Source organism: Lissotriton helveticus, chromosome 2_1 (assembly GCF_964261635.1).
Source record: "Lissotriton helveticus chromosome 2_1, aLisHel1.1, whole genome shotgun sequence".
Classification (NCBI taxonomy): domain Eukaryota; kingdom Metazoa; phylum Chordata; class Amphibia; order Caudata; family Salamandridae; genus Lissotriton; species Lissotriton helveticus.
Window position 1 is genome coordinate 31,280,900 of NC_136059.1, and position 13,377 is coordinate 31,294,276.

Genomic DNA, 13,377 nt, shown 5'->3' on the forward strand with positions numbered 1-13,377 from the left:
TATTGCAGGACTATACCTCTAATTATACTCTGTTTTCTCTTATAACTGCACACTTGTCACTTTCATTTCCTCTTGTGCACTTTTGACTACCTCATGTATTTTGGTTGCTCACAATTTTTACTCAAGTATTTTGTTTGCTCACGATTGTCACTATTACCTTTACTACCTCATGTATTTTTGGTTGCTCATAGTTTTTACTACCTCATGTATTTTGTTTGCTCACAATTGTCACTATTACCTTATGTAAGTAACGTATGTTTTTGCAACCTGTTCTTTTGTAATGTTTCTCATTATGTTTAATTTCTGTTCCTAATGTGAAGCGCTCTGACGCCTTCGGGTAAAGTCCGCGCTATATAAAAATGCATAAATACATAAATAAATAAATACCGCCTTCGGGTAAAGTCTGCGCTATATAAAAATGCATAAATAAATAAATAAATACCGCAAATCAAACATCCTCGTCACTCTGCCGGCCTGCGACCAGGAAGTCAGGCAGGCCGGCGCGACAACCGGAAACAGGAAGTAGGAGGGCGGGAGCCTACCCCGCCTCCCACGGAAGAGCCGCGATTGTTTGGAGCACCGGAGCAGGCAGGAGCCTACCCTGCGCCCCGGTGCCGAAGGAGGGAAGAAGAGTCCTGCTGCCGGGCCCTGCAGCTGAGGAGAGCCGCCGCACGAAGGAAGCCGGTGAGTGGGTTGCTGAGCTGCGGGGGGGGGGGGGGGAGCATGTGTGTGTGTGTGTGCGCGCGTGCGTGTGTATGTGTCTTGGAGTGCGTGTGTGTGTGACTGTGGGGGAGGGGGTGTGTGTGTGAGCCAGTGTCTGTCTGCGCGCGCATGTGTACGGCGCACACGAATCCAGGAAAAAAAGCTAGTACACCCTCTTGTCCTCCTTCCCCCCAGACTGATCGCTATACGTCTCCAGCTGGACACATGCATCCTTGCGGATGCATTTTGCCAGCGAGACCCAAAAAAGCATGTGAGCAACACCCAATCCAAGGTACAATAGTATCCTGTGGGAAAGAAGCAGACTGACTGCTGCTGTCATCAATATCTTTCATTCCTGTACAGGGGGTAACTGCAAAGTTCAACATTCGACAGTAAATAATACAGTAAAAGACCAGCCATTGGAAGAGAGACCAGCAACAAGGCTTACTGACCAATAATACGGACAAGGGGTACCAGGGCGAGGGAGGAGGGGGAGCGGCAGGTTCAGGGGGGCTTACCTTCGAGGTAGGCAAAGCGCCCATACTCTCGCAGCACTCTCGGCAGATCTGGCAGTCTGCCCGTCTCTGCACCCATCAACTCGCTGTCGCTGGTCTCAGAGGGAACCTCCAACCACACGGTCCCTCCATCAGCCACGAAGTACAACTCGTTGAAAAGAGCTGACTTGTACCAGGAGGGGAAGGTGCTGCAGAGGATACAGGTAAGGCAAGGGGACACAGCCAGTGTGAATTAGTTATGCCATTTGCACAATGCAAACACCTTCTGTGCATGCTCCTCACCACTCAAAATCACAACATGAAAGCAATCAAACAGTGAATTCTGGATTACCCCTAGCCTCCACCAGGAGTTACCACACTGAATTTTCATCAAGTCTTCCTAAATAAAACGAGTTATTTCCTGGGGACAGACTACAATCTCGCCTAGAATACATGTTTTATTAAAAATTCTTTAGTAGTTGTTTCTGGGAAGGGTGTTTACAATTTACAGTACCAATAAAGTCAAATGAAACTAACCCCTCCCCACGTGACATCTCTATATAAAATGTCAGGGCCCACCAAGTACAAAGACTTCTGTGCTACATTTGATCTGAAGGAAAGTAAGGTCTTTTTTTAGCTACTGTGGGAAGTAGAGATTTGATATTCAGAAAGGCTGAATATTCACATATGAAGTTTGCACAATCGTGTATTCTGCATTAAGGAGACAAGTGCAGAAACAAAAACACACCGAAGCGTACTGCTTTGCCACAAGCAGAAGCTTACCTATGGCATGGAAAGAATATATCCACTGGCAAAAGAAAATACAAGAGAAACGTACATGTATCAACTACCCATCCCCACCGTGCTTAAGACAAGACAAGCACGATAGGTGCTCAGAGAGGGTGGTATTGGTGCTGTGAAAACACAGTAACTTCCTCAATGGTGGTGGCAACTACTATGTCTGGAGTGCACTCGCCCGCCTTCTGCGCTGTGGCTTTTCCCAGGAGCCTGCATGCACTCACAATTAACCAACCAACACAAGCTTTGTAAACACGTCTGGGAAAACGATGAGCGAAACATTTGACTTGTTATTGACCCTGAACAGCATCGTAAAAAGAAAACAAGTGGTTGTTACTGATGCAGCAACAAACAAAATGAAAGAAAATGGCAGGGTCCAGCATGGCGCTTGGACGTGTACGTCACCATGCACGTGAACTTCAGCATCAGAACATTGCAGAAGCCATTTTTTTGTACTTATAATTTACCATTTCAAGGTGGTGAGGCCCATCTATGAGCAGATAAGTTAAAAAACAAAGCGTGCACTAGTGCATCATGGAGAAGCCAGGTAGCAGGCTGCAGGCCCTTTCCAAAAAGAAACAAAAATAGGAGAGAGCACAAGGCGAGCACTGGAGGAGCTGGGAGTGAGAGTTAGAAAAAGACAATCCCAGCAGAGTCTGGAGGGGTGTGGTACGGACGTGTTATAGGTGGGGCTAACAAGGAGAGGGTAGGGACAGGCACGTGAACAGCACTTCAGTGAATTTAAGCAGGGGAAGGACCACTCATCCATTCATAAGCCTTGTGACACAGCTAGAGAGGGACAAACACAGGAAGAGAAGCCATCAAATAAGAAGTAGGCAAAAGAAATAGACAAGAAAAGCAACCAATCAGAGTAATGGGTTTAAGATGTTCATGATTGGTTGTGCACAAAGGGTCTTTCAACAGTCAGCTAAACCTGTCACTAGCTGAGACCTAACAAAGACACGGGGAACAGAGATGCATGTTGTTCGAGAGGTGTTGTCCTACCTGTTTGTCAGGATGGGTTCCTGCCACTCCGCAATCTTTTGCTCCCACTCCTGGTAGTGCGTAAGTGCGTAATGGGACAGGGCTGGGCAAGCATCCCCATTGCTGCTAAAGAATCTTGTGTAGCGCCTGCAACATTATTAAGAAAAAAACATGACTCCAGTAGGTTTGTCTTACGTACTGTGCATGCACACAGAAGCACACAACATCCATGAACACAAACATGTAGACACACTGTCACGCATACCAACAGTAAAGACTCACAGTTACCCATGCATCATTTATTATAACTCAAATAATATTTCCATCGGAGCCGCTGTGCAGTACCTCGCCCGCTTGAAGCTGTGCTGTACCTCGCCCCCCTAAAGCTGTGCTGTACCTCGCCCGCCTAAAGCTGTGCTGTACCTCGCCCGCCTAAAGCTGTGCTGTACCTCGCCCGCCTAAAGCGGTGCTGTACCTCGCCCGCCTAAAGCGGTGCTGTACCTCGCCCGCCTAAAGCGGTGCTGTACCTCGCCCGCCTAAAGCGGTGCTGTACCTCGCCCGCCTAAAGCGGTGCTGTACCTCGCCCGCCTAAAGCGGTGCTGTACCTCGCACGCCTAAAGCTGTGCAGTACCTCGCCCGCCTGAAGCGGTGCTGTACCTCGCCCGCCTAAAGCGGTGCTGTACCTCGCCCGCCTAAAGCGGTGCTGTACCTCGCCCGCCTAAAGCGGTGCTGTACCTCGCCCGCCGGAAGCGGTGCAGTACCTCGCACGCCGGAAGCTGTGCAGTACCTCGCACGCCGGAAGCTGTGCAGTACCTCGCACGCCGGAAGCTGTGCAGTACCTCGCACGCCGGAAGCTGTGCAGTACCTCGCACGCCGGAAGCTGTGCAGTACCTCGCACGCCGGAAGCTGTGCAGTACCTCGCACGCCGGAAGCTGTGCAGTACCTCGCACGCCGGAAGCTGTGCAGTACCTCGCACGCCGGAAGCTGTGCAGTACCTCGCACGCCGGAAGCTGTGCAGTACCTCGCACGCCGGAAGCTGTGCAGTACCTCGCACGCCGGAAGCTGTGCAGTACCTCGCACGCCGGAAGCTGTGCAGTACCTCGCACGCCGGAAGCTGTGCAGTACCTCGCACGCCGGAAGCTGTGCAGTACCTCGCACGCCGGAAGCTGTGCAGTACCTCGCACGCCGGAAGCTGTGCAGTACCTCGCACGCCGGAAGCTGTGCAGTACCTCGCACGCCGGAAGCTGTGCAGTACCTCGCACGCCGGAAGCTGTGCAGTACCTCGCACGCCGGAAGCTGTGCAGTACCTCGCACGCCGGAAGCTGTGCAGTACCTCGCACGCCGGAAGCTGTGCAGTACCTCGCACGCCGGAAGCTGTGCAGTACCTCGCACGCCGGAAGCTGTGCAGTACCTCGCACGCCGGAAGCTGTGCAGTACCTCGCACGCCGGAAGCTGTGCAGTACCTCGCACGCCGGAAGCTGTGCAGTACCTCGCACGCCGGAAGCTGTGCAGTACCTCGCACGCCGGAAGCTGTGCAGTACCTCGCCCGCCGGAAGCTGTGCAGTACCTCGCCCGCCGGAAGCTGTGCAGTACCTCGCCCGCCGGAAGCTGTGCAGTACCTCGCCCGCCTGAAGCTGTGCAGTACCTCGCCCGCCTGAAGCTGTGCAGTACCTCGCCCGCCTGAAGCTGTGCAGTACCTCGCCCGCCTGAAGCTGTGCAGTACCTCGCCCGCCTGAAGCTGTGCAGTACCTCGCCCGCCTGAAGCTGTGCAGTACCTCGCCCGCCTGAAGCTGTGCAGTACCTCGCCCGCCTGAAGCTGTGCAGTACCTCGCCCGCCTGAAGCTGTGCAGTACCTCGCCCGCCTGAAGCTGTGCAGTACCTCGCCCGCCTGAAGCTGTGCAGTACCTCGCCCGCCTGAAGCTGTGCAGTACCTCGCCCGCCTGAAGCTGTGCAGTACCTCGCCCGCCTGAAGCTGTGCAGTACCTCGCCCGCCTGAAGCTGTGCAGTACCTCGCCCGCTGTGCAGTACCTCGCCCGCTGTGCAGTACCTCGCCCGCTGTGCAGTACCTCGCCCGCTGTGCAGTACCTCGCCCGCTGTGCAGTACCTCGCCCGCTGTGCAGTACCTCGCCCGCTGTGCAGTACCTCGCCCGCTGTGCAGTACCTCGCCCGCTGTGCAGTACCTCGCCCGCTGTGCAGTACCTCGCCCGCTGTGCAGTACCTCGCCCGCTGTGCAGTACCTCGCCCGCCTGAAGCTGTGCAGTACCTCGCCCGCCTGAAGCTGTGCAGTACCTCGCCCGCCTGAAGCTGTGCAGTACCTCGCCCGCCTGAAGCTGTGCAGTACCTCGCACGCCTGAAGCTGTGCAGTACCTCGCACGCCTGAAGCTGTGCAGTACCTCGCACGCCTGAAGCTGTGCAGTACCTCGCACGCCTGAAGCTGTGCAGTACCTCGCACGCCTGAAGCTGTGCAGTACCTCGCACGCCTGAAGCTACCTCGCACGCCTGAAGCTACCTCGCACGCCTGAAGCTGTGCAGTACCTCGCACGCCTGAAGCTGTGCAGTACCTCGCACGCCTGAAGCTGTGCAGTACCTCGCACGCCTGAAGCTGTGCAGTACCTCGCACGCCTGAAGCTGTGCAGTACCTCGCACGCCCGAAGCTGTGCAGTACCTCGCACGCCCGAAGCTGTGCAGTACCTCGCACGCCCGAAGCTGTGCAGTACCTCGCACGCCCGAAGCTGTGCAGTACCTCGCCCGCCCGAAGCTGTGCTGTACCTCGCCCGCCCGAAGCTGTGCTGTACCTCGCCCGCCTGAAGCTGTGCTGTACCTCGCCCGCCTGAAGCTGTGCTGTACCTCGCCCGCCTGAAGCTGTGCTGTACCTCGCCCGCCTGAAGCTGTGCTGTACCTCGCCCGCCTGAAGCTGTGCTGTACCTCGCCCGCCTGAAGCTGTGCTGTACCTCGCCCGCCTGAAGCTGTGCTGTACCTCGCCCGCCTGAAGCTGTGCTGTACCTCGCCCGCCTGAAGCTGTGCTGTACCTCGCCCGCCTGAAGCTGTGCTGTACCTCGACCGCCTGAAGCTGTGCTGTACCTCGACCGCCTGAAGCTGTGCTGTACCTCGACCGCCTGAAGCTGTGCTGTACCTCGCCCGCCTGAAGCTGTGCTGTACCTCGCCCGCCTGAAGCTGTGCTGTACCTCGCCCGCCTGAAGCTGTGCTGTACCTCGCCCGCCTGAAGCTGTGCTGTACCTCGCCCGCCTGAAGCTGTGCTGTACCTCGCACGCCTGAAGCTGTGCTGTACCTCGCACGCCTGAAGCTGTGCTGTACCTCGCACGCCTGAAGCTGTGCTGTACCTCGCACGCCTGAAGCTGTGCTGTACCTCGCACGCCTGAAGCTGTGCTGTACCTCGCCCGCCTGAAGCTGTGCTGTACCTCGCCCGCCTGAAGCTGTGCTGTACCTCGCCCGCCTGAAGCTGTGCTGTACCTCGCCCGCCTGAAGCTGTGCTGTACCTCGCCCGCCTGAAGCTGTGCTGTACCTCGCCCGCCTGAAGCTGTGCTGTACCTCGCCCGCCTGAAGCTGTGCTGTACCTCGCCCGCCTGAAGCTGTGCTGTACCTCGCCCGCCTGAAGCTGTGCTGTACCTCGCACGCCTGAAGCTGTGCTGTACCTCGCACGCCTGAAGCTGTGCTGTACCTCGCACGCCTGAAGCTGTGCTGTACCTCGCACGCCTGAAGCTGTGCTGTACCTCGACCGCCTGAAGCTGTGCTGTACCTCGACCGCCTGAAGCTGTGCTGTACCTCGACCGCCTGAAGCTGTGCTGTACCTCGACCGCCTGAAGCTGTGCTGTACCTCGCCCGCCTGAAGCTGTGCTGTACCTCGCCCGCCTAAAGCTGTGCTGTACCTCGCCCCTGAAGCTGTGCTGTACCTCGACCGCCTGAAGCTGTGCTGTACCTCGCCCGCCTGAAGCTGTGCTGTACCTCGCCCGCCTGAAGCTGTGCTGTACCTCGCCCGCCTGAAGCTGTGCTGTACCTCGCCCGCCTGAAGCTGTGCTGTACCTCGCACGCCTGAAGCTGTGCTGTACCTCGCACGCCTGAAGCTGTGCTGTACCTCGCACGCCTGAAGCTGTGCTGTACCTCGCACGCCTGAAGCTGTGCTGTACCTCGCACGCCTGAAGCTGTGCTGTACCTCGCCCGCCTGAAGCTGTGCTGTACCTCGCCCGCCTGAAGCTGTGCTGTACCTCGCCCGCCTGAAGCTGTGCTGTACCTCGCCCGCCTGAAGCTGTGCTGTACCTCGCCCGCCTGAAGCTGTGCTGTACCTCGCCCGCCTGAAGCTGTGCTGTGAGACCAGCATGTGCTCTGCATACACCTGATCATGAGTCGGAAGCTCAGAGATCTTTCCTCTGGCTTCCAGTAATATAAAGGCTTGACATACGCCCTATGTTCTGCACCGCGACCCGCCCTAAAACAGGGATGGTTCTTTTGGACAACTTTGACGGTGAATGCTCTAGCCAGGCTCCAAAGATCCTGCTTCCTGTTACTAATGAAAAGGCTGCCGTTTCAGCGTGCCTGCGGTGGAGCCAAAGTCCTCCAAGTTCTGGGGTCCAGTTTAGGAACAATTTCACAATGGGCTTTCGTCTTATGACAGACGACTGTTCTTTCTTGATTGCTCTGAAGACCTGCCTCTTATGTGAATCTCAACTTGCCCATGTCCAGGGTTCTTGTTCTTTCCATTCTTTTCAGACCTATATGACTTTCATCTGCCTTTCATCTGGTTTGTAGCACCATGATGTCTTCTAGTGACAGCATAAAAAATAAAGTACACCCAGGCCCTGAGCAACAGACCTGTATACAGACATGAGTGTGCAGGCCATCACCGAGACAATGACAAAGAAACCCCCAAACATACAAACACCCACTTGTGAGATCTCTAATTGATAAAAGAAAATCACTATGCACAATTGGTAAGTGTTCTACTCTTGCAAAATAGATGGGCATGAAAATAGATGTGATTAGCACCTTCCAAACCCAAGAAACAGCCTCGAACGGGTTTGCAGCTCCTTAGAATGCTATAGTTTGGTCTCCGTCAGCCTATTGCTGCGCGGAGATCTGTTTGGTATCACTCAGGCTCACTAATTCAATGTCTTTTAAAAGTTCATGTTAAAGCAAAAAATAACTGCCATGCTGGTTTTAGTTATTGTAATGTGCTAAGAAGCGCAGCATGTGCACATGGCATAAAAATTAAAATATGCTTAAAGACAACCAAAGTCCCACCAAAGAAATTAAATGCCTAGCCCGCTTTTAAAGGTAAATAAAATCTTCTTGTGGGCATCTGGTCATGTCCAAGAAAGAAGACCCAGTGTAGAATTCTCACTGCCCAATCAATCAATCAATCAATCAAGGCATTTATAAAGCGCACTACTCACCCGGAGGGTCTCAAGGCGCTAGGGGTGGGGGGGGGGGGGTCCGCTACTGCTCGAACAGCCAGGTCTTGAGCTGCTTCCTGAAGGCAAGGTGGTCCTGGGTCAGGCAGAGGTGGGTCGGGAGGGAGTTCCAAGTCTTGGCGGCCAGGTAGGAGAAGGACCTTCCCCCTCTGGTGGCTCTTCGGAAGCGGGGGACGGCGGCGAGTGCGTGGCCGGTCGATCGAAGCTGGCGTGTGGGAGCGTAGAAGTTGAGGCGGCTGTTGAGGTATCCTGGTCCTTGGTTGTGTAGGGCTTTGTGTGCGTGGGTGAGGAGACGGAAGGTGATTCTCTTGTTGACCGGGAGCCAGTGCAGGTCTCGCAGGTGTCCGGAGATGTGACTGCAACGGGGGATGTCCAGGAGAAGACGTGCTGAGGCGTTCTGGATCCGCTGGAGCCTCTTCTGGAGTTTGGCGGTGGTACCGGCGTAGAGGGAGTTGCCGTAGTCCAGGCGGCTGGTGACAAGGGCCTGGGTGACTGTCTTCCTGGTTTCGGTGGGGATCCACCGGAAGATCTTACGTAGCATGCGCAGGATGTTGAAGCACGACGAGGAGACGGCGTTGACTTGTCTGGTCATGGAGAGGGAGGCGTCCAGGATGAAGCCCAGGTTGCGTGCGTGGTCTGTTGGTTTGGGTGCGCTGCCCAGGGCGGGGGGCCACCAGGAGTCGTCCCAGGTGGAGGGTGAAGATCCCAGGATGAGGACTTCCGTCTTGTCCGAGTTCAGTTTCAGGCGGCTGTTCATCATCCACTTGGCTACATCTTTCATCCCTTCGTGTAGGTTGGCTTTGGCGGAGGCGGGGTCGTTGGTGAGGGAGAGGATCAGCTGGGTGTCGTCGGCGTAGGAGATGATGTTGAGGTTGTGTTGGCGTGCGATGGCTGCGAGAGGGCTCATGTAGACGTTGAAGAGGGTTGGGCTGAGCGAAGAGCCTTGAGGAACGCCACAGATGACTTTGGTGGCTTCTGATCTGAACGGGGGAAGGCGGACTCTCTGTGTCCTTCCGGCGAGGAAGGAGACGATCCACTCCAGTGCCTTCTCCTGGATTCCGACGTTGCTGAGGAGCTGCACTAGGGTACGGTGGCAGACAGTGTCGAAAGCCGCGGAGAGGTCTAGGAGGATGAGGGCCGCTGTTTCTCAGTTGTCGAGCAGAGCTCGGATGTCATCGGTGGCTGCGATCAGGGCGGTCTCGGTGCTGTGGTTGGCCCGGAAGCCAGACTGCGAGAGGTCGAGGGATCCGTTTGTCTCGAGGAAGGCGGCCAGGCACACCAAAAGGTGTCCCTGGAGTCAAAGTCCAGTAGCCACTGGGCTACCTGGTGGGAACAGTGGCTAACTATGGTGCTCTGTAACGCTAGAGGACCCTAGGTGGTTACAAGCAACATGGGGCCTGTATGTCAAAAATCCTCAGCTGTCCTACAGTTAGGGCGGCGCCAAGTGGCCGGAAGCAGACGCCGAGTCCTGCAGTCCCTGACTATTGACAACAAGGGGATTATGGCTTGGATTTCAAGCATGGATATCTCAGGAACAAGCTGGGTTATAGAGGAGACCCCAGGAGCATTGACTAAGGGAGACTGCTCAAGCCAATGCCGCAGGTGCGACAGGCCACGGATCCAAGTCAGGATTTGTCGTCATCCACATTATGCCTGGAAAGAAGGAATATGTTACTTACCCAGTAAGCATCCATTCTTGGCATGTAGAGCTGTAGATTCACATGATTTGCATACTCCTGCCCTCTAGTGTTCGGACCGGATGTTTGCAAGGTGTTTTTCTTCAAAGAAGTCTATCCAGTCACGAGGTAGGGGACTCCTCCTTTCGGTGAAAGTGCGCATGGGCATCGACTCCATTGTTAGATTGTTTTCCCGCAGAGGGTGAGAATGGAGTTAGTAAGAGAAGACTAGAGATGTCCATGAATATGTATGTAAAGTAAGAGAGAACTGCAACAGGTATAGGCACCCCGGGAAACGAGTGGGCGCATGTGAAACTAACAGCTCTAGATGACAAGAACAGATGCTTACTGGGTAAGTAACATTTTTCGTTCAAGGCATGTGAGCTGTAGAGCATATGCTTGGCAGTATTCCCTCAAAGTGGTGGCTAACCTGTAGCTGTTGTTTGAAAAAGTGTTCCAAGTACCGCCTGGCCAACATTAGCTTATTGTTTGGTGAATGTATGTGGTGTAGACCATTTTGCAGCCTTACACATGTCAGCTATGGGAATGTTTCCCAAGAAAGCCTTAGTAGGCCCTATTTTGCAAGTGCAATGTGCTCTAGGGGGTATTGTTAAAGTTCTCTTTGCTTTTGCATAACAAGTCTGAATACATTTATCAATCCATCTGGCAATACCAGACTTGGATATAGGATTGCCCATGTGAGGTGGAGCAAAAGCAACAAAAAGTTATTTCGTCTTACAAAATGACTGCTCTTTCTATCTAATATAAAAGGACTCTCCTAACATCTAAAGTGTGTAGAGAAAACTCTAGGATTTCAGTAACCAGATCACTAGGTTGAGTCCTTTGGGATGTGGATGTCGGATTTCTCCATGGCTCTGTGTGAGGAGACTGGATGTGAGATGCAGCTTTTGATGTGGAACTACTGATAACTCTACTGATAGCTGCAGCAGGGTCATGAACCAAGGTTGACGTGCCCATGTGGGAGCTACTAGAATCAGTGTGAGGGAAGTTTGCCTGAGTTTCTGAACCACTAATGGAATGAGTGGAAGAGGCGGAAAAGCATAGGCAAATATCCCTGACCAGTTCATCCATAGTGCAGTGCCTTTGGAGAGCGGTGTGGATACCTGGAGGCGAAGTTTGGGCATTTAGCGTTTTAGTGTGAGGCAAAAAGATCTATTTGAGGGAACCCCCAACTTTGAAAGTATGGGATGCGGAACTTGAGAGTGAAGTTCCCACTCATGGATTTGCTGCTTCTGCGTGCTGAGAAGGTCGGCAATCAGATTGTGTACTCATGGGAGGTGTTCTGCTAGGAGATAGATTTTGTTGTGAATGGCCCACTTCCCAATGGCTTGAGATAGGTGTGACAGTTAAAGAGATTGTGTCCCCCCGTTTTTGTATAGAATACATGGCTGTCATGTTGTCGGTACAAAGTAGGACAGCTTTGTCGACAAGGTGAGCCTGAAATGCTTTGAGTGCTAGAAACACTGCTAGCAGCTGTAGATGATTTATATGGAGAGCTTTTTGCTTTTGACTCCACAGTCCTTGAACTGTGTGATCTTGGAGATGAGTCCCCCAACCAGTGAGCGACGCGCCTGCTTTTAGAATTGTCTGTGGAACTGGGTCTATGAATGGCCATTCTTTTGATAAACTTTGTGGGTTCCACTACTGCAGAGTGTGATGAGTAAGGCCGTTTACCAACACTAGATAGGTTAAAAGACACTGCGATGGGTTCCACTGACTTGCTAAGTATTCCTGAAGGGGACACATGTGAAGCCAGGTATGGAGAACGATCATGATGCAAGAGGTTATCATTTCCAACAGCTGCATATACACTTGAGCTGTTAGTGAGCGGGTGGGCTGAAACTGGAGAACTAGAGCCTGAATATTGCGAATTTCAACACATGGACTGTAAACCCCAATTGGAGCAGTAACTGTAGTGTAATGCGAGTCTGCTGGAGACACTTTAGAAACTTACTGGCTTTGATGAGCCAGTCGTCCAATTACGGGAAGACATGAATGTCTTTTCTTCGTAGGTGAGCAGCGACTGCTGTCAGACACTTTGTAAATACTCTGGGAGCAGTGGTGACTCTGAATGTGAGAATTGGTAATGGTGCCCCGCCACCACAAATCTGAGAAATGTGCGATGTGCGGGATGTATTGAAATGTGGAAATATGCGTCTTTTAAGTCTAGAGTAGACATGAAGTCGCCATGTTGTAAAAGTGAGAGCACTTGTTGAAGCGTCACCATGTGAAAATGATCTGATTGTATGTAAAGATTCAGTTCTCCGAGGTCTGAGATAGGTTTGAGAGAACCGTTCTTTTTTTATTGTATGAGTAACTAAAGGGAGTATACGCCAGATCCCTGGTATTTTAGTGCTCCATTTAAGAGGAGAGACTGAACCTCTTGTTTGAGGAGGTGTAAGTGGTCAGGTGACATTTTATGTAAACGTTGAGAAATGTTTGGAGGATTGTTCGTAAACTCCGTGCATTAACCAGAACGGATAATTCCTAGCACCCATTTGTCTGTAGGTATTATTTGCCAGATGGGTAGGAATTGTGAAAGACGCCCCCGACTGATGTTAAACGGCCGAGGTGTGTGTAGGCAAGTCACTCTTTGGTATTGGAGGGGGAGGCACCTGTGTTGGAACCTCTACCTCTGCTATTGTTGCCTCTGTAATCCCCTCTGAAGAAACCCTTGGAAGCAGAGGGCTGATTATTGCCCTTGTATGATGTAGAGGCAGTGTCTGAGGAGGCATTCTTGGACTCTCCACGATAGAATGAGTGAGAAGGGGACTGTATGGCTCCCATAGATTTTGCCACTTCTGTGTCCATTTTCATTTTTTCTAAAGACGTCACTACTTCGGGACTAAAGAGGTGTGGTTTGATAAATGGCGTGTTAAGAATAGAAGCTTGAACTTCTGGTTTAAACCAGAAAGAACCATGCATGTCTTAGTAGCACATTGGTGTTGACGGCTCTAGCCGAAGTGTTGGAGATGAGCTTTCCCACTTTTGTTCATTAGGCAGGAATTGGAGCAATTGTTCCATTTTGTCCCAATGCACCCTTTCGTACTTGGCTAACAGTGCTTAGGTGTTAGAAATACGCCCGAAATTTGCAGCTAGGAAGGCTACTCGTCCCAGATGCGTCTTTAAATTTAGACTCTTTGCCCGGAGGTGTAGCATCTCCTGACGTTTCAGAATTAGCCCATTAACAAGCATTAGAAACCACCAAATAATCTAAGGGTAACTGGCCTTTGATATAAACTGGATGGTGCAGATTTATATTTTTGGTCTATCCTG

General features: G+C 52.8%; 1 protein-coding gene across 2 annotated transcripts in view; it reads right to left on the reverse strand.

Moving 5' to 3' along the window:
- GBA2 (glucosylceramidase beta 2) overlaps positions 1-13,377 on the reverse strand; it is a 247,491-nt gene that overhangs the window by 57,371 nt on the left and 176,743 nt on the right. For both annotated transcript variants that reach the window (XM_078674424.1, XM_078674425.1), the window contains exons 8-9: positions 3,000-3,125; positions 1,221-1,405 (exon numbers count right to left, since the gene is read on the reverse strand). In XM_078674424.1, the coding sequence (XP_078530550.1) occupies positions 1,221-1,405; positions 3,000-3,125 (311 nt within the window). The remainder of the gene's footprint in view (positions 1-1,220; positions 1,406-2,999; positions 3,126-13,377) is intronic.